We start from the raw sequence: 20,693 nt of genomic DNA on the forward strand, positions 1-20,693 counted from the left end.
TTATCTTTCGTTAAGTACAGAAGCGGAGTTGATCAAATGGAAAAGTTGAAAAATTGCAAATTTGATAAATTTAATAAGTTATTAAGTTGAAGAAAAACAACAATAAATAAAGCCTTAACCATGTGGCTATATCTCAGAATTACTATATATGATCCTTGGGGCGACTTCTCCAGATGAAGTGGGGTGACTTCTCCGAACTGTTGTGAAATTTGTAAATATATACTATAGCCGAGTCGATATCGACAAAAGCAGCTTGTCGGAGGAAAATGGCGGACATAATCAGTGTCTGGAGGTGTGTATAATAGCGCTCGCTGATTGGTCAATCGAGCAGAATGATTGACAACTGGCGATAGGTCAATTTGTAAACATTTCAACTGGTTGATTTTTCTGGAATGTTATGTGGTCCAATTTATAAACATTTCAACTGGCTGATTTTTCTGGAATGTAGTGTGGTCCAATATGTAAACATTTCAACTGGTTGATTTTTCTGGAATGTAGTGTGGTCCAATATGTTTTTTAGCTTACCTCTTAAAGCGGCAATATTCAACAGTGACACAAATCTTCCATTCTCGTCAAAACTGGATGCAGGGGTAGGGAGGATGAAAGGCGGAAACCCCTCACCATACATTACCTGAAACAAGAAGGTATTGATCAAATAAGAACACATTCAACAAGAAATATAAATTATAAAATGTTATAAAACCAAGTAAAAGTGGAATTAGACATCTGCCTGAAAGCCAATTGCAAGAGAAGACGGCCATAAAATCTGCACATTGTAAGATGATTTCTGTTGACCAAAACTTTACAGAATTTATTAAATTCCATGATTTTGCATAAAAATCCCAACAATTTCTCAATTTCCATGCCTTTTCCAATCCCACAAGTGCAACAATTAATATTCCATCTATTCCTTGTTTCTTCCATGTGGAAATCCAAAATTCTTTTTAAAAAAAAAAGAAAGGAAATTTGCCCCAAATAACTGCTTAGTTATTAAGAGTTATTGAAAGGAATTTTACCTCTCCTGGTGAGACCATCAAGCGTGATTCAATAAGTTTCACTGATCGGTAGGGTGTCCATGTTGTCTCTGGCTCAATGTATGCATTCTTGTCTAGTATCACATCTCCATCCGGTCCTGACTGTACACTGAAGCCATAATGATGACAAAATTGCCTTGCCTCCTCCTCCAATTCAAAGGCTAACACACGAACCAACTCTGTCAGTGGAATCTGTGTAGATAGAAAAAGCTGAAACCTAATTACTTAGGAAGTTATTAAATTTTGCTACAAAAATAACCAGTATTTCCCCCTAAAACTGAACTCCTATAGGGTAACTAACATGAATGTCGTTTCAAATGAAGCAACCTTGATATTTCTGCCCTTAATGTGTGCTGCAAAAACAATCGAGTTATTCTGTGAATTTTAATTTCATTCAAATCAAGCACAAACATAAGATTCCATTTAAAACATAACACAAAACACTGATTTTTCTCCCATAAAAGACAAGTCTAGGTCTGTGAAGCAATTTTAACTGCATCAGAATATGTTCAATGATTTTTGAGCATTGATGACTACAAACAACATCCTGTCCAAAGATACGGAGATGATTATAAGGGCCATAACTCTGTCAGAAATAGTTCAGTGAAATCACTTGAAACCTTGTTCCCATATAACGTTAATTCCTGTGTCATAGAGAAAAGTATAAGACTGGTCCATGAAACATTATATTCGTGATTTTGATGAAATAAAATAGCTTCTACATTTTAAAGAAATAAAGACCTATCTTTAATTTAAATATTATTATTTTTTTCAACCATATATTCTCGCTTATAAGACCAGTCCAAATGCAAACTGCACAGACCCAGATTTGCTGTTGCATAATGCACTGGAAGATCTGTGTCTGTGCATTTTGTTAGGTGTAAGCAGTAGAACAAACAGCATATACCCTGATCTGCAGGTGCATTGTGATATGGGAGATCAGGATCTCTGTTGTTTGCAGTTTGACTTATAAATGAGTATATACAGTATGTAGCACAAGTTAAACTACAATGATTAAGTGTAAAGAGAGTCAGTGCAGCACTAGATAAACTGCAATGACTGATAGGTTCACTTTGGTGGGTTCAGCATCAATTTTCAGCACATGATAGGAAATACATGGCCGCCAGTATATCTGGTGGAGTAAGAACACAGGAAAGCCCTGGAAAGAACCACTGATCCATGAGAACCTACTAGCAATTTTTCTCACGTACCCATGCTGGCCAAGCCAAGACTCAAACCCCACATGGACAGAGGTGAGATTGGTAAAGTCAAGCACCTTAGACCTCTTGGCCACCCAGGGCCCCAATGATCAAGTGAAATGGGAGTAAATGTAAATATTTACTTTGGCTACTATATGGCACAAACCAGACCTTAAAGTGCAGAATCATGAAAAATGTTCAGGCCCCCTCTCTTGGAACAATAATTTACTAAGGGATGAATAATGAAGCATTATGTGAACTTTTAAATTTTACACTAGTGAAGTTTTAACTGATTTTTCAAATATATGACATTTTTTGTGGATAAAGTGGATGCCAAATATATAAGAATTACCAAAAACAGCAAGGTAATTTTTATTTTATTTTTCTTAGCAGTAATTTTTGGTATCTTCACCTTTTATTCACATGCAAGCTGAAAAACACGAAGACATTGGTTGACTGGAATGACACACTAGTTTGACCTTCCAGTGAAATATAAGTTATATTACCCCATTTCAACAACACAAAATACAGCCAATGCATTATGCATTTACAGTATGAGAGAAATTATCTAGCCATAATGCATGCACATCTCTATATAAACTGATTGGGTGGATCAGGCCCAAATAAGTGTTTAAATGAAAGTTCAGAGAGACCATGTTTATAATACCTGAATTTTTTTCCACCACAAGGAGCTCAGTACATTTTCTTTATATGACATGTACAGCAAATGAGTTGAATCTTCAACAGAAATCTTAATTACTCAGAAAATCTGCATTTAAACCAAATCAATATAACATGGTTTACTAACGTTCTAACCTTTATTGCTTTAAAAAAATCTGAATATAGAAATGAATGTGTAAACACAAACAAGTAAACAATTCAAGTCAGCAAGTCACTTCACTGTTATGTTTGGTGTTATATTTTAAAGCATTCCTGTAGATTGCACAAATGTATTCTGAGTGTTCCTAACTCTGTTTTGTCATTTTTTCACTCTTTGTCCTTACAATGTTCTTACAACCATATATTTTCCCCCGAGGACTTCTCAATAAATTTTCAAGGACTTCTAAAAGTTTTACAAAGGTGTGTGTGATTTGGATTTATAATGTAGCTTTAAAAAAAAATCAGTTATATCGCTATGATGTCTGCAGTGTGACAGTTCATAGTGATGTCTAGCACTGGGGCATAATGCCGCAAACACACAGCATCATGTCCCACCCAGTCACATTACCCTGACACCAGGCCAACCAGTCCTAACACTAACCTCTTAATGATAAGCGCCAAGCGAGGCAGCTGCTGGTACCATTTTAAGTCATTGGTATGACTTGGCCATGGTTCCAACCAGTTTTAAAAGAGAATTTTTTCTTATTAACATTGAAATTTCCTCATGTATAATTTGTTCATCACTACATGTACATAAATAGTACAAAAAAGTAACAAAAAGCCACGCAAATGTGCCACTACAAAAAGTGTCACCTCTGGTAACTACCAACTAGGTGTCTTTTGATTAATTTTATTTGTTTATTCACAATTCCGAGAAAATAACAAAAGTTATGAATTTAAAATGTGATAAATTGTATTTGATTTAAATGTTCTGAATTTCTTCATATGCACATTCGAAGATTTGGACAAAATTCAAAATGTTTTTCAACAAATTCAAGGAGGTTTTGAAGTAATAGACTAACCTGTTTCAAAATTCAAGGATTTCAATGTTTTAGCTTTTAGATTGTGCATATTTATCAATCAACATTCATTATGTAGCTACATGATCATGACATGAAAAGAATCCTCATGGGGTGGGGTGGAGAAAACAAATACATGATCTTCAGATGTTTTTTCAAAATTTTCATCTCCTCTTTTCTTCCACATTATTTTATATAGTTCACATTTTTGTCGGCCAGTAAATCAATGATACAAAAGAACATTTCTTTTGCGATGCCAAAGTCTGTACCTAGCAAATCTATAAAGTAAAATTAGAACAACTAAATTTCCTGTTTTCCCATCAAATTCTCTTTATCATGTTTTTTATTACCCACCTGTGCTGGCTTTGAAGACATGCTGTAACTCTTCATCATTGTTATAAGAGCCCGACTACGCACTTGGGTGAAGTAGCGATGCATAATGCAGGCATTCATAAAGGAGCCATCTTTCACCAGTTTGAAGAAGCGAACGTAGTTGGAACTATTCAGGGCAGAATACACTTTAAGGGCAAAATCAATTTCATGAGTATTCCTTATTTCTGGTCTCAATTGTTGAACTTCTCTGAAAAAAACAAAAATAACAATTAGTGATTGGTGTGCTGCAAAGGGCCAGAGAAAAATAGGATCCTGTACAGGGAAACAAATGTCAGGAAAAGATTGGCAATCAGGGGCCATGACTTCTCTATATTATGACATTGCACAATGCTTTAAATCCAACTCTTTCAATGTTTCATCAACACCAACAACATCTCTTGTAGAGACACGAGCATGATGGACAGAGGCCATAACTCTGTCCAAAAATGGAGTAAATGAGACAAAACTTATAAGACATACATCTAGGTCTACGAAACAACTTTCACACTAAATTGCATCAGAATATGTTGAATAATTCATCAGATATATTTATTACAATCAGCTTTCCATGTCAAATATTAAGTTGATTGATAAGGACCATAACTCTGTCAAAAATGGAGTGAATAAGACAAACCCATAAAAGACACATCCAGGTATGATAATTTTACTGAAATTAAATCAGATATATTGAATGGTTCTTGAGCTATGCTAATTGCCAAACACAAACATCAATCCAAGTTTTACAATTTGTTTTATTTAAAACCTACAGACACCACAAATCTTTGGTGAAAACTCCAATCTGAAATTACTTTGCATTCAGAAGTAGTTGCAATAACAACATTTTCAAGATGGCTGCTGTAGTGGTGACCATATTAAATGTTAGAACAGACAATATTTCAATTACGACCCAGTAGACATCATAAGAATTGTTGTAGTGAGAACCCCATCCTGATATGCCCATCCATTAAGTCATTAAGTGGAGCAGCAACAAACATTTTTTTAAGATGGTCAACTGTTATGGTCATAATGGATGTTCAGGCAGCACCATTTTCATTTAGGACCAACTAGACATCATTAGAATGCTTTTAATAAAACTCCCATGTTGATATGACCATCCATTCAGGAGTAGCTATAACATGTTTTTCATTCAAGTCCAACTAGACACCAACATATTAATTTGCAATTTAACTGAGAAACTTTATATACAGACTACACTAAATATTCATTGATGGTTTGTGATTATTTTGTGGTTAATCTGAGTGGGAAACACTAAAAACTAAAAACATACAAGCACAATAACAGCATGTCACACAAGAGAAATATCCCTAAATGTGTCAACTATGGAAACAGGGAACAGCAACACATAAAACTATAACCCATGGCACAGAGTCCGACCTAGAGAATGAAGGCAATGCAAAAAGAATGGACAGGCTCTTCAAAATGTTAGGCACTAAACCCTACATCAGCACCACAAAATGACAGACAGTGACTTTGGAGTCATGGCTTAAATCATGTTCCATCTATTACATGCCTTCTGGCATAACTCCACATGAAACGTTTGATCCAAAAATCGACAACGAAACTGAAACTGTTAATCCATTTGCTTCTTTGACCCCATTCCTTGGGATTAGAGGAAGGGACCAAAAATGTACATATTAATTATACTGACAAATCAAGTTTAGTCAGTTTGATACCCAGTTGTTTAGGAAGATATAGCTGTAGACAGAAGGACAAAGAAAATGATGGAGGGTATCATGATAGAAGTAGATTATGAAATAACATGTCAATACCGAATTACACAAGTGGATCTGAAACTCCAAAATTTAAATTTGAATTTATGTAGAATTTATCCAGAAAGTTTCAGAAATAAGAATATGCTGCAAATCGTGACAAAATACTCTGCTGGTTCTAACATGGGGTCAAATACACTGGCCTTAACATGGGGCTAATTACACTGCTGGTCTTGACATGGGGCTAATTACACTGCCGGTCTTAACATGGGGCTAATTACACTGCTGGTCTTAACGTAGGGCCAAATACACTGTTTGTTGGAAACTGGGTCAAATACACTGCTGGTCTTACAATGGGGACAAATATACTGCTGATTTTAACATGGGGACAAATAAACTGCTGCTTTTAATGTGGGGACAAATACACTTCTGGTTTTAACATGAGGACATAACACTGCTGGTTTTAATACGAGATAAATACATTGCTGGCTTTAACTTACCTTGGAGTAAAAATATAAAAACACTGAAGAAATTAGAAACAAGGTAAACTGATACAAATCCTATAACAAGTTAGATATTTTTATATTCAACTCTTTTTTTGGCTAAAACTAAAAAGGGACATAATGTTTAATCTGTATCTGACCATTACAAGGTTTTTAACTGTCATCTATGTTTTTCTTACATCAGTTCACAAAGGACATCCCTTGGGAATATTTTACAGACAGATTTCTTAGTACGAACCTTAGAATATCCCCCTCATTCAGATTCATCAGCACCATATAAGCTCTGAACTCGGCCTCACAAGGGCAGGCAATTTTCTGCTTGGACCAGAGATCATGATAAAACTCTTTTAGGGTCTGAAGGCATTTGGTAAGGTTCTCGTTGTTGATCTTGGCATCAAATGTGTGCATGTCTTCCTCACATAGCCTTTCAGAGCAGTAGATATGGAAACGTGCACATTTCTCAATGAGGCCAACTGCTCCACGATTACACAACTGTTGCTGGGTGATGTCCTGAAAAAGAAGGAGAGTCAGATGAAGAGGATAGCTGGAAAGAAAGGGAGTTTCTGTACTCCAAATGGTGTGCTAATTAACAGCTCACAAATGACTATTAGCACTGGCAGCAAATTTTTAAAACATCAAACAATATTTTATGTGCAAAGTTTCTCTAGGTTACAGCTTGTAGTTAGGTCAATTTCTTGGATGCTACTACTTGTACAGTCACATAAGTTGGTATTTAGATGAGACAATCAGTTCTTCAAAGAAACCAGAGAAACAGTTCTCTAAAAAGCTCATGCTTTTCAATCCCCCAAATCATATGCATGCATTTGACAATGTTTCAGCAAAACAAAGGGTTTCTACTAAATGTACTGAAAATAATCTTCAAAGACTGGTACACCATGAACAAAAATAAATGTAAACAATTCATGGTTTGGAATTTGGACATACAGCCATTCACTGCTTCATTTATATTTTTATTTGGTAAAAACTTACAACATTAAAAGTAGCCCATTAGAAATGCATTACTGTTATTGCAACCTGTATATTAATTAATACAAATCTGGGGTACAATTCACAAGATTTAAGACATTACATCCATTGCTAACTAAATCTTGGACAAAACCATATCTATTTACCTGCACAGACTGATGTAACTGGCCTGACGGCAGCAGTCTATGGGAGTAAATATGGCTCACTAATGAGTCACTAACAGAAATGTGGTCACTGCCAGGTGTCCACATTCTTTCTCTTTACTACCTGCTTCATTTCCCCCACACCCCATCTTTTAGTGACAAGGAATTCACTAATAAAATAATGGATCTGGGCCCATGATGGCTAAACTCTGTCAACTATGAAATACTGATATCTTCCCCTGTATATGCTTCTTGTTTCTTGAAAGTACCAGTAGTTAATTCCTAGCATCATAGCAGGTGCAGCATTTAAATGGTATCATAGCAACTTAAAACTGAATTGGTAAACATTTTTCTTTAATTTTTTGTTTAAGACTTACACTGAGCAGATCTACATAAAGTAAATTCCAAATTCCACGAAGAAAATAAAAGGTCAATGGGAAAGTAGGCACGAACCTCACTGAGGACAACCAAACTTTTCCAGACCTCAAACACTAATAGCATCTTGTTTCTATATAAAGTGAATTGCTGCCATAATACATCTGACATCATCATCATTGGCGACTCAGTCTCGAAAGACCATGCGAATAGCGCCCTTGGGGTGTTGTCTGTCTCTGTTGGCAACGTCTGCTGTGGCTGTGCAGGCCTATACATGAGTGACAGTCCCTACTGCAGTTGGTGCAGACATACTGGGAAGTCTGCGTTACTGTGGTTGTTGTTGCGTTCTTCTTTCTCTTACGTTTCTCTGCCGTCAACTGGCCTCTCCTCGCATCAGCGACTGATATGCCATTGTTTACCATCAGTCTCCAGGTGCCTTGGTCCTCAGCCAGCTCTTCCCAGCCATCAGGTGAAATGTTGCATGCCTTCATGTCCCTCTTGCACACATCTTTGAAACGGAGTGAGGGGTGTCCGACTCTTCTCATGCCAGTGGCCAGCTGTCCATATAAGATGTCCTTTGGCAGCCTTCCATCCTCCATGCGTCGGACATGACCCAGCCATTGAAGGCGGCGTTTAATTAGCAGGGAGTACATGCTGGGGGTACTTGCACGCTGCAGGATCTCGCTGTGTGGAACACGGTCTTGCCAGCTGATTTTCAGGATGCGTTTTAGGCACCGTATATGGAAGGAGTTGAGCCGGCGTTCTTGCCTCATGTAGGTACTCCACGTCTCACTTCCATATAGAAGGGTGCTGAGAACGCAGGCCTGGTAGATTCGGACCTTGGTGCGCTCTGTCAGCGCATTGTTTTCCCAAACCCTCTTTGTTAATCGAGCCATGATGGTGTTTGCCTTTCCAAGCCTTCTGTCCAGCTCCATATCAATCGAGAGAGTGTTGCTGATGGTTGACCCTAGGTAGGTAAAGTTGTTGACTGCTTCCAGGGTGACACCGCTGATTTTGATTGAAGGGGCAATGGTGGTATCTTGCACGCTGACATTTGTTTTTTCCAAGCTGATTGTGAGACCAAACTGCGTGCAGGCAACAGCAAAACGGTCTCCCAGTCTCTGGAGGGCTTCCTCGGTGTGGGCCACAAGAGCTGCGTCATCTGCAAAAAGCATCTCCCTGATGAGCACAGCTCTCACTTTGGTCTTTGAGCACAGTTGTGCCAGGTTGAACAGCCTCCCATCAGACCTGGTGTGTAGATATATGCCATCCGTGGACGTGTCGAAGGCGTAGGACAGGAGCAGGGAGAAGAAGATCCCAAAAAGTGTTGGTGCCAGCACACAGCCCTGCTTCACACCACTGTTAATTGGGAAGGAAGTTGAGGATGATCCATCATACAGGACTGTTCCCTTCATATCTGCATGGAAAGAGATTATCATGCTGAGGAGTTTTGGGGGGCAACCGATCTTACTCAGAAGTTCAAAAAGGCCCTTCCTGCTGACCAAGTCAAAGGCCTTGGTGAGGTCGATGAACATCATGTAGAGTGGTTGACCTTGTTCTCTGCTCTTCTCTTGGAGTTGTCGTAGGGAGAAGATCATGTCTGTCGTCGACCTGCCTGCTCTGAAGCCGCACTGTGATTCCGGGTACACACGGTCTGCCAGCAACTGCAGCCTGTTGAGTATGATGCGGGCATACACTTTACCAACAATACTCAAGAGCGAGATCCCTCTGTAATTATTACAGTCACTGCGGTCGCCCTTGTTTTTGTAAAGGGTCACAATTGTGGCATCACGCATGTCTTGGGGGACTACTCCTTCCTCCCAGCAGCGGCAAAGTAGGTCGTGCAGTGGTTTAATCAATGCTGGTTTTCCACGTTTGATAGCTTCGGGTGGGATGCTGTCACTACCTGGTGCTTTGTCGTTTGGAAGGCAGTCGATTGCTTTGCTGAGCTCCTCTAAGGTTGGCACTTTGTCGAGCTCTTCCATGGTGGGCAGATTCTTTATGCTGCTGAGGGCTGCATCAGTGACTGACGTTTCTTGGGAGTATAGTTCTGAGTAGTGCTCCACCCATTTGGCCATCTGTTGCCCACGGTCTGTGATCTTCTCTCCCGTCAGGGATTTCAGGGGAGCGACCCCTTTCACTGTAGGGCCTAGAGCCTTCTTGATGCCACTGTACATGCCTTGGATGTGTCCGGACTCGGCACTGCGCTGGATTCCTTCACACAGTTGTTGCCAGTACTCGTTCGCACACTGTCTAGCAATGCCTTGGGTGTTACTTCGGGCACTTCTGAGAGCAGCAAGCGTCCGTTCATTAGGGCATTTTTTGTAAGCTATGAAGGCTTTTCGTTTCTCCTCGATTTGTGGTTCCATCCTTGATAGGTGTGCATTGAACCAGTCCTGGCTGGGTCGTTCCTTCTTGCCAAACGTTGACATAGCTGTACTGTAGATGGCACCTTTCATGGCGTTCCACTTGGCTGTAGCGTCATACTCAGGCAGGTCCTGGAGAGCCTTGTTCAGGACAGACACATACTCCTCCACCTTGGCAGGGACTGACATCTGTGCAGTGTTTATGCGAGGACGTCCTTTTGGTTTTGAGCGGTGTAGCGTGTGTGGCTGTAGTCGCACTCTGCTGCTCACAAGGGCATGGTCGGAGTCACAGTCTGCTCTGTGGTAGGTTCTGGTGGAGAGGACGCTGTTAAGGGCAGAGCGCCTGGTGATGACCAAGTCGAGTTGGTGCCAGTGATGAGATCTGGGGTGTTTCCATGACACTTTGTGTTGTGGCTTACACTTGAAGAAGGTGTTTGTGATGCACAGGCCATGGTAGGTGCATAGCTCCAGCAGTCTCTGGCCGTTTTCGTTGGTCTTTCCAGTGCCATGATATCCAAGGCAGGTAGGCCAGGACTCCTGGTCCACACCTACTCTGGCATTAAAGTCGCCGAGGAGGAATAGTGGTTCATTTTTGGGGCATCCTTTGATCTGTTCATCCAGCTGCCCATAGAACTGATCCTTCACGTCTTCTGATGACGTGAGGGTTGGGGCGTAGACTCTGATGATGTTGACAGGACCTGAAGTAGTGGTGAGGCGGATGGACAAGAGACGCTCAGTGCCCCCTGTGGGAGGTTCAACCGAGGCCAGGAGATTGTTTTTGATGGCAAAGCCCACTCCGTGCTGACGGGGCTCCTCAGGTTCTTGACCCTTCCAGAAGAAGGTGTAGTTTTCCTCTCTGAGGGAGCCACTAGAGGCGAGCCTGGTTTCCTGGAGGGCAGCTATGCTGATATTTAGTCTGGTGAGTTCTCTATCGATGATGGCCGTCCTTCTGGTGTTGTCCACTTCTCTGAGGTCGTCGGAGATGCCTGTACACATGGTGCGCACATTCCAGCTTGCAAATCGAAGAGCTGGAGTCTTCTTTATTGGTTTCTTGTTTCTTTTGTCTGGTGTGGAATTACCGTCTGCTTGTCATGCTGAACAACACACTGAGCTCCAGACACCCACTGGAGCAGGCAGACGATGGCGGGTCAACACCTTATTGACCGGGGGCTGCCCGGCTTGAGGCGGGCAATAGTTGGCCAGTGGGACACGATGATCCCTCCCACCGTCAAAGCTGACCCGTGGCGCCCCTTCCCTACGCCAATCGGGTGGGACTTATAACCCGTAAACTGTCAGCTTCCGTGTTGTTTCCTCACTCAGTAGCGAGACTGGAGTGTCCTCTCCAGGGCGCAAGCCTGGGCGTGGAGTATGGAGATCCTGGGCTGCCCAGACGTCAGGATCCCCCTCTCGTCCTTGCTGGTGGGGTCCAAAGGAATGCTGAGCATGACATTTGGCACCAGTTTGGATGCAGGAGCTGCCGGAAGGAGGTCGTAGTCGACCCCCAGCCGCCTTAGGGGCTCCACTCCTGATTTTCTGTCTGGGTTTACTCCCATAGCCTTTCCTTCTCCCGAAGATATCCACAAGGCAGTGGAGCCATAATCCAATGGATGGGACTTGGTTGGTTTTGAATCAGAGTTTCCTTCTCCTAGATGAATTGCCTGACAAGGCTAACGAGCTTCATCTGCCCGGGTTTGGGGTCAGAGTTTCCCTTCTCTTAGACTGGTTGCCTGCCAAGGCTAATGAGCCCAGTCTGCCCACCCAGTTATACCGCTGGGTACTCGGTCGCGCCACACAGCAGGCTCTGTTAAAAACAGGGGGCACCGCATGAAGGTGCTGCTGTGGACACAATAGTGTAGGAGAGGCCATATGCAAGTAACCTCCTGCCCCGCAGAGCGAGACAGTGGTCCTGCGGCGATCACTACACCTGGGAAGGAGAGGCTATGAGAGACGCTTCACTTTCCTTTGGCAAGCGGGACGTCAGGCCCAGGCCACGCACCCCAGGTGTGTCAATATTTGCATATGAAACATTGGTTATTATTTTCTCCCTTCTTGATGGTTGTTTCCCTTTAGACAACAAAAAGATTTCATCTAGCGTATACTTTAAAGCTCATTACTTCATCCTTAAAAGAGTACTAAATATAGACCACACTGGGAAAGCATCAAACTAAAAAAAGATCATCATGTACATGTCTGTCAATCAAACACAGCTACATCTTACTAACAGTCAGCACCATACACCAACAATAATGTCATTCCCTTGCCTAAAAATTTTGATTACATGATGCCAGTAATACCAGCTAGCACATTATAATACATTTGTCAATCAATGTACAGGTGATTGATATAAACAGCATGCCAACTGTTGACCTTTGGGATATTGAAATAAAACATGTTCTGAAGGGTCTCTCCACCTGACTTATTGTAACATGATTTCCATCGTTTTTGCTCAGAGCTCAGAACCATCAATAATGGTACAACAGAATTAATCTAAAATAATAATGCTGACATCAACACTGTGTAAGGTTATTGTGAATGCACTATACATGATTTGTGCAAGGCCTAAGAGAGGATCATGGGGTGGCCAAGTGGCCAAAGGCACTCACCTTTACATATCACTCACATCTCACCTCTGTCCTCATGGGATCATCCTCGAATCAGCCAATTAAGGTATGTAGCTATGTGAGAAAGCTAACAAGTAGCTTCTCATGAGTTGGTGGTTTTTACAAGGGTTTTCCAGGGTTCTTCCTCCACCAGATACACTGGTTGCAATGTATACATCATGTGAACAATGGCATTAAAAAAATGAGGAAAAAGACCCAGGAGGATTATGTATGAATAGGTAAACCCATATTTATGCAAAAGAATGGTATAAAGAAAACAAAAATTAGAGGTAAAAGAACGAAAAGGAAAAATAAAAGTAAAGAAACTTATAGCAAACCTTTTATAATGACCGTTAGTCATATGTATGTAAATGCTTATGATTCCTTGAAAACTTTAATCAATAGATTATAATGGAAGAATGGTGTACCTGGCATACATGTAAAAAGAAAAACATTCCTGACAATATGGGACTGTCTAACTCAGCTTCAATTAAGAGAAAGGTTGAGTATAGCAAGAAAATGGTGTAGCTGACATGCATGGTGTGAAGAGAACAGTGTACAAAATAAGAATCTATTTTTATTGATGATATGTCCTCCTTCTGCTTCCTGTTCATGCATAGTTAATGTGGTGAGGAAAGTCAGTGAAAATCATATGATATGGCAGTTTTAAATTGAACTGAATGATACGAAAAGAAAAAAATTATTGGCTTCAAATAATGATCTATTTCTTGACAACTTTAGATCAGACATCGGTGTTACAGTGAATGCACCTGATACATCAAACACTTTATAGCACTTAACTAGACCTGAGTTACCCATTTAAAAAAAAAAAATCTGTACTGAAGTTTAGCAACTAGAATATTAGCAATTAAAATATGGGTTTTTATTTGAAAAAAGCAAGTTATAGACAAATCATAATTACTTCCATTTAAGTATGCCAGAAACTCTTGGGTATGCCAATACATCAGTCAACACTGTATTCCATGTAGACAAATCAATCTGACCAATCCTTTTGAATTATCATTAAATAATATACTCATTTTGGAGGGTACTACTAGTAGCTAATGCAGGTCAGAGTGACTTACTTCTCAAGGTCAAGTAAGAATGGCACTTTGGTATAGTCCTTTTGCACATGCCAATATCTAGATTTTACTATTACAAATAATTACTTTAGGAACATGAAAGAAAACACTGACTCTATGTCAGCAGCATACACCTCAGTGTGAACAACACAATCATGAAATCAGTTTCACATACAAAAAGTTGGCACAAGGTCATCAGATGGTAAAAAAATGGGACAAAAACTTCAGCAACTCTATAATTCTACCATTACAAGAGCAGTGAGATTTTAATCAGGGACCTTAACCATAGAATCAAAACAATTAAGAAGGGTGCAAGATGTGTGTACAACTCTATCTGGTTCTAATGAACAAGCAAAAAGTGAATATAACATTTCTAAGGTAATATCAGACACAGATCAACACATTATAACTGTCCCACCCTTCTAATACACTGGAAAATTTAAAATACAAAATATTAAAAATAAAAAGATAAGGTCAAATATGAAATGGGTATAGATCATTGAAGGATAACCCAACTTCTCCGGACCTCAAACACTTACAGCAACATATTCTTATATAAATTAAATTATCTCTCTTTTGCATCAAAAAGATTCCATGAAATTTGCATAATTATGGTGAACTGGGATATTTTAACTATTTTCTCCCTTGTTCCTAAGTTGTTTCCCATATTCTAAAAGGCACACTGACTTTCAAAAATAGAAATGTTACATTTCACTCATATCCTTAATTATTCTAAATTTATCCTATAATGGGAAAACACCCATCTAAAAATAGAACATATTGTGCCTCTACATATACAGGACATAACAACTGGGCTGAAACTAATTCATATTTTGTAAGTCATCTTGAACATAATGTCACAAGGAATGATTTGGGCAAGAGATCTTAGGTATGACTTGTAGAGGATGACTACCTGGCAAACTAGAAATAGGGGAATCCTAAGAAACAAAGTCACAGCAGTACTCTAATATAATTAGTATCAACATTTGGCTTAAGAGATCTGAATGGTACCCAAGGATCAGACAACTTATAAGTCAAATTACTCCTAATATGGAACTGCTAGTGGGAGTTCCATTCAAAAGTTAAACCTGTCGAAGAATATTAGTTTTGCAAAATCATGTCACACAAGACCACATTTTTAATGCATTGATTAACAGTAATGTATATTATGAATTCTAATGACAGACAACCTGTCTTGTGAAAGTACATTTTCTTTTGCATAAGTAGTGATCTCTGAAGAAAGTTTTCACTGTATATATGAATGAAAAAACATACAAAGACACCAAACAGACAAATATACAAACATACAAGTGCAATAATATGTAAAATGCTACTAAAAACACCCATATTTTAGAACTTATGGGAGTAAATATGGCTCACTAATGAGTCACTAACAAAACTGTGGTCACTGTCAGGTGTCCACATTCTTTCCCTTTACTACCTGCTTCATCCCCCCCCCCACATTCTTTTAGTGACAAGGAATTCACTAACAAAATAATGGATCCAGGCCCATGAATGGCTTAACTCTGTCAACACTGACACCATATAATTTTCAAGTTGCAACGATCCCCACCCCAATAAAATAGGTACAAGTATGTGATGACATAAAATTTTCAAGTTGCAACCATCCCCAACCCAATAAATATTAGCATTGACAGCAACTTTTTCAATATCAAACAATATTTTATGTGCAAAGTTTCTCTAGTTTACAGCTTGTAGTTAGGTCATTTTCTTGGATGCTATTACTTGCACAATCTCATAAGTTCGTATTTAGATGAATTAATCAGTTCTTCAAAGAAACCAGAGAAACAGTTCTCTAAATAGCTCATGCTTTTCAATCCCCCAAATCCTATGCATGCATTTCACAATGTTTCAGCAAAACAAAGAGTTTCTACTAAATGTACTGAAAATATTCTTGAAAGACTTCTACACCATGAACAAAAATAAATTTAAAGAATCATGGTTTGGAATTTGGACATACACCCATTCACTGCTTCATTTATACTTTTATTTGGTAAAAACTTACAACATTAAAAGTAGCCCATTAGAAATGCATTACTGTTATTGCAACCTGTATATTAATTAATACAAATCTGGGATACAATTCACAAGATTTAAGACATTACATCCATTGCTAACTAAATCTTGGACAAAACCATATCTATTTACCTGCACAGACTGATGTAACTGGCTGGACAGCAGCGGTCTATGGGAGTAAATATGGCTCACCAATGAGTCACTAACAGAATTTGTGGTCACTGCCAGGTGTCCACATTCTTTCTCTTTACTACCTGCTTCATTTCCCCCACACCCCATCTTTTAGTGACAAGGAATTCACTAACAAAATAATGGATCTGGGCCTATGAATGGCTAAACTCTGTCAACTATAAAATACTGATATCTTCCCCTGTATATGCTTTTGTTTCATGAAAGTACCAGTAGTTAATTCCTAGTATCATAGCAGGTGCAGTATTTAAATGGTGTCTGACCAACTTAAAACTGAATTGGTAAACATTTTTCTATAATTTCTGTTTAAGACTTACAATGAGCAGATCTACATAAATTCCAAATTCCATGAAGAAAATAAAAGGTCAATGGGAAAAAAATTACAGGATACACCAAACAACAGGATTGAAATTAATTTACACTTTATAAGTTATACTGAACAGGAGACGATTTGAGCAGGAGATCTTGAGTATGACTTGTAAGGGCTGATTCTCTTGCAAACTAGAAATAGTGAAATCAGACTGAAATTTTGAAGAAATTGACTCTTCTTTGGTGCAAATAAGCGAATTATATACAAACATCATGTTATTAAAGTATTAAATTATCATGGTTGGGTGTGTATCAAGGTGAAAATTTGACCTAAATACTCATAAAATAAATAGAATCACAAGGGCTTGATGTGAACTTTGTGACTTATTAGGTCAAATTTACACTTCAATAAATACCCAACCATGATCATTTAGTCTTTATCATTCTTATTTTCCTCCTCTTGGTTATGAAGTTGTTTCATTCCAACAACATCTGATTTCAGGTTTTCTTTTATTATTCTCTTCACACTACACCAGAATATCTAGCCCCATCTTCACTCGCCAAGGGTCATCAGTTAACTTTGTTTATCATCCATTGGAACTATGTGCATCAACTAAATTTGGCAAGTGCTCATCTTAACTTCGAAAACATTTGACAAAATACTGACTCTATGGCAACAGATGACTCAACAACACAATCATGAATTATACCCAATGATTCCAGGTTCACATAAAAAATAAAAACAGTTGGCATGAGGTGATCAGATTTTTAAAAAGGACAAAGCCACATACCATCCCAAAAGCATTAAACTAAATACAAGGTTTCTTTAAAAACTGTACCTGGAATTTGTTCAAACAACTCTATAATTCTACCAATACAACAGCAGCATACCAAAAGTGAGATTTCAACCTCTGACCCTTTACCAGAGATCAAAACAATTAAGGGTGAAAGCAATAAAGAAAGTGAAATATGTGTATACAACTTAAACTATTTTTAAAAAACAAGAAAAAAGTGAACATAAAATTCCTCTGAATGTAAAATCAGACACAAATTTACTTTTCTTAATTCCCCTACTTCTATAATCAACTGGAATGCCAAAATTAAAAATGAATAACTAAGGTCAAATACAACATGGGTATAGACCATTGTAAAATAATCTAATTTCTCCTGACCTCGAACAATTACACCAACACATTTATATATAAATTAAATTGTTTCTCTTTTGCATCAAAGAGTAGCCTGAAATTTACATAATTATGGTCATCCTGATATTTTAATTATTTTCTCCTTTGTCCCCAGTTGCTTCCCATATTCTACAAGGCATAATGAATGTTTCAAATATAAAAATGTTACATATCACTCATATCCTGAATTATTCTAAATTTATCCTATAATGGGAAAACACTCATCTAAAAATAGAACATACTGTACTGGTACATCAAATATACAGGGCATACCTAACAAAAGGGCTGAAATTAACTTAAACTATGTAAGACATCTTAAACATGATGTCAAAAGGAATGATTAGCAAAGATATCTTAATGTATGACTTGCAGAGAATGATTCCCTTACAAACTAGAAATAGGGGGCTCTGATTCCAACTACAAAAAAAATCTGCCCCTTTTTCTGTGCAAGTAAGCAAATTATGTACAAAATACATGTTATTATAGCCTTAAATAATCATGGTTGAGTATTTATCAAGCTGTATATCTGACCTGAACAATCACAAGATAAGTAACATCACAAGGACATTATGTTAATTTGTGAGTGATTAGGTAAAATGTATGCTGATGAATACCCTACCATGATCATTTAATTTCTATCATTTTAATTTTCCACCCCTTGTTGTCAAGTCATTTGATTCCAACAACATCTGATTTTAAGTATTTTAAAGTTTTCTTTTGTTAGACTCTTCACACTGCACCAGAATACCTAGCCCCATCTTTGCTAGCCAAGGGTCATCAGTCCACTTTGTTTATCATCCATTTAGAACAAAGTGTATCAACTACCCTTGGCATGCACAGGTAACCTACAAGACAGGAGTTAATGAGGGTCACCATCTGAGCAAATATATTTTACATGTTTCAGTGTTGTTGCCATCTATGAATATTACTCTTTCTACCCTCAATCCCCCCCAATAAAAACTAAGTTAACAATCCTGCTAACATTGGAAGATACTACTATTGGCAAAACCAGGTCAGAGTGACCTACTTTTCAGGGTCAAGTGATCAATGATACTTTACTATAGTCATAAAGTTTAACAGGCATGTTTACATTCTGAAATCACCAGAGTCTGGCTCATTGCAAGTAGAAATGACATACATACTCTTTTCATGTGCCACTGAATATTTTCACTTTGTGCATTTGCGTTTAAGTTTATTTCATGTATGGTCAAAAAGAAATGTCATGTATACATTCAACACGTACATTAGCACATGCAAGAATTAAATTGTGCTTGTAACAGGGGTCAACATAATACAGATTTTTCCACTTTCAGCTGGGAAATCAACTGGCCCTGAAGAACTAATCCCCCTAAATTTATTTAATAAAGACTTCAGATTTTGGGCCTGCAGCTGTCAATACATGTATTAATTGACCCTCCTTGAGACCCACATGACATGGGCTGGTGGGCCAGAGGCTGAATAAACCCGTTTTAATGGCCAACCTTTCTTGCTAACTGTCCATGGAAAAGTTTTTGGATTGTATGCAACTGAACCTGGTGAGATAAATAGCACAAACATAATTTCATGTTGGTTTATTCTTAGTACAAACCTTCAGATGTAAAAATCAAAAAAGAGAAAAATGTTTAATTTGGATTGATGTGCAGTAATAATGCTATTTCATGCAATATTTCACTTGTGTTTTCTTTGTACAATGTGCTTTCTAAAGTACCATGATATGCAATAATGTTATTCTCATTGAACAATTCAACTGCAGGATCCAAGGTCAAATGTGAAGTGGACACAGGTCAAAATAGGATAATCAAGCTACTCTGGACATCATATATTTATAGCAACTTATTTCTTTATCAACTAACCTGCTCACATGATGTATAAAAAAAGAGCCTCAGTATTTACACATTAAAAACATTTTTTTCTCCCTTGTTCCTGCTTGCTTCCCTTTTGACAGCCAGCTTAAATATCATGATATAGGTTGTTACTGTTGTTGTTGTTGTTATAGGGTTTAAGAACCACCGACCCACGAGTAGCTACTGGCAAGCTTTCTCACATACCCACATTGGTTGAATTTGAGGCCTGAACCCATGCAGACAGAGGTGAGATGGCAGCGATCCATAACAGTGAGCGCTTCAGACCACGCAGCCACTTGGGGCCCCTCCATCATATAGGTAGATTTACTAATCCATCACAATTATCCCACAAGTTCTTAATTGTGGATGAACCAAGTCAGCATCAATCTAAATATAAACCACTATGTCCATGCAAGTCAATCAACAATAATTATAGGTTACTGCATTTGTATGGGAAAGTATGAACTCGTTTCTTCAGATGTAAATACTGCACGACCTTAGAAGTGCAGTATATTCATCTGAAAAAAATGAGTTCAGATTTTCCCCATACAAATGCAGTAACCTATAATTATAATATGCTAAATATTTTTAATTCTACCTAATGCTTAATTATATTAACAAAATACACAAGAAACAAAACTGAATGTATGCCATATTCCAAACTAAATACACAAGAGCAGATTCATCATTACACAATAACAACATTATTACTGCAAACATAACTCTGCCCAGATAAATCTGAACTTAGTCACACGCTCAACATAACTTTCGAAAGAAAATGGTGCGTCTAGTTAAAATTAAAATTTGGAGTCATAATGTGAATGAATGCGCATTGCAACAACTTGTCCATTTGATCTAGAATGAATAGATTTATATGTGACAATTCCACATGACAACAGACAATTCCACATGACAATAGACAATTCCACATGAAATACATGAAGACATGATGGAGAAGCGTGTTGACATCTGCAAATGTGTTTCTGTTTCTGTCAATGAATCTTTGAAATCATAATGTGGAAAAAATATGAAGTCTTTCAATTGCAACTATCAAGAAGAC

At 38.3% G+C, this 20,693-nt stretch overlaps 1 protein-coding gene across 2 annotated transcripts in view; it reads right to left on the bottom strand.

Moving 5' to 3' along the window:
- LOC149787988 (germinal-center associated nuclear protein-like) overlaps positions 1-20,693 on the bottom strand; it is a 157,204-nt gene that overhangs the window by 55,486 nt on the left and 81,025 nt on the right. For both annotated transcript variants that reach the window (XM_089974266.1, XM_089974265.1), the window contains 4 exons: positions 6,756-7,027; positions 4,267-4,492; positions 1,017-1,226; positions 526-631 (listed from right to left, as the gene is read on the bottom strand). In XM_089974266.1, coding sequence (XP_089830392.1) covers positions 526-631; positions 1,017-1,226; positions 4,267-4,492; positions 6,756-7,027 — 814 coding nt within the window. The remainder of the gene's footprint in view (positions 1-525; positions 632-1,016; positions 1,227-4,266; positions 4,493-6,755; positions 7,028-20,693) is intronic.

The sequence above is a fragment of the Sinohyriopsis cumingii genome, chromosome 11 (assembly GCF_028554795.1).
Source record: "Sinohyriopsis cumingii isolate HCF-2022 chromosome 11, ASM2855479v2, whole genome shotgun sequence".
NCBI lineage: Eukaryota > Metazoa > Mollusca > Bivalvia > Unionida > Unionidae > Sinohyriopsis > Sinohyriopsis cumingii.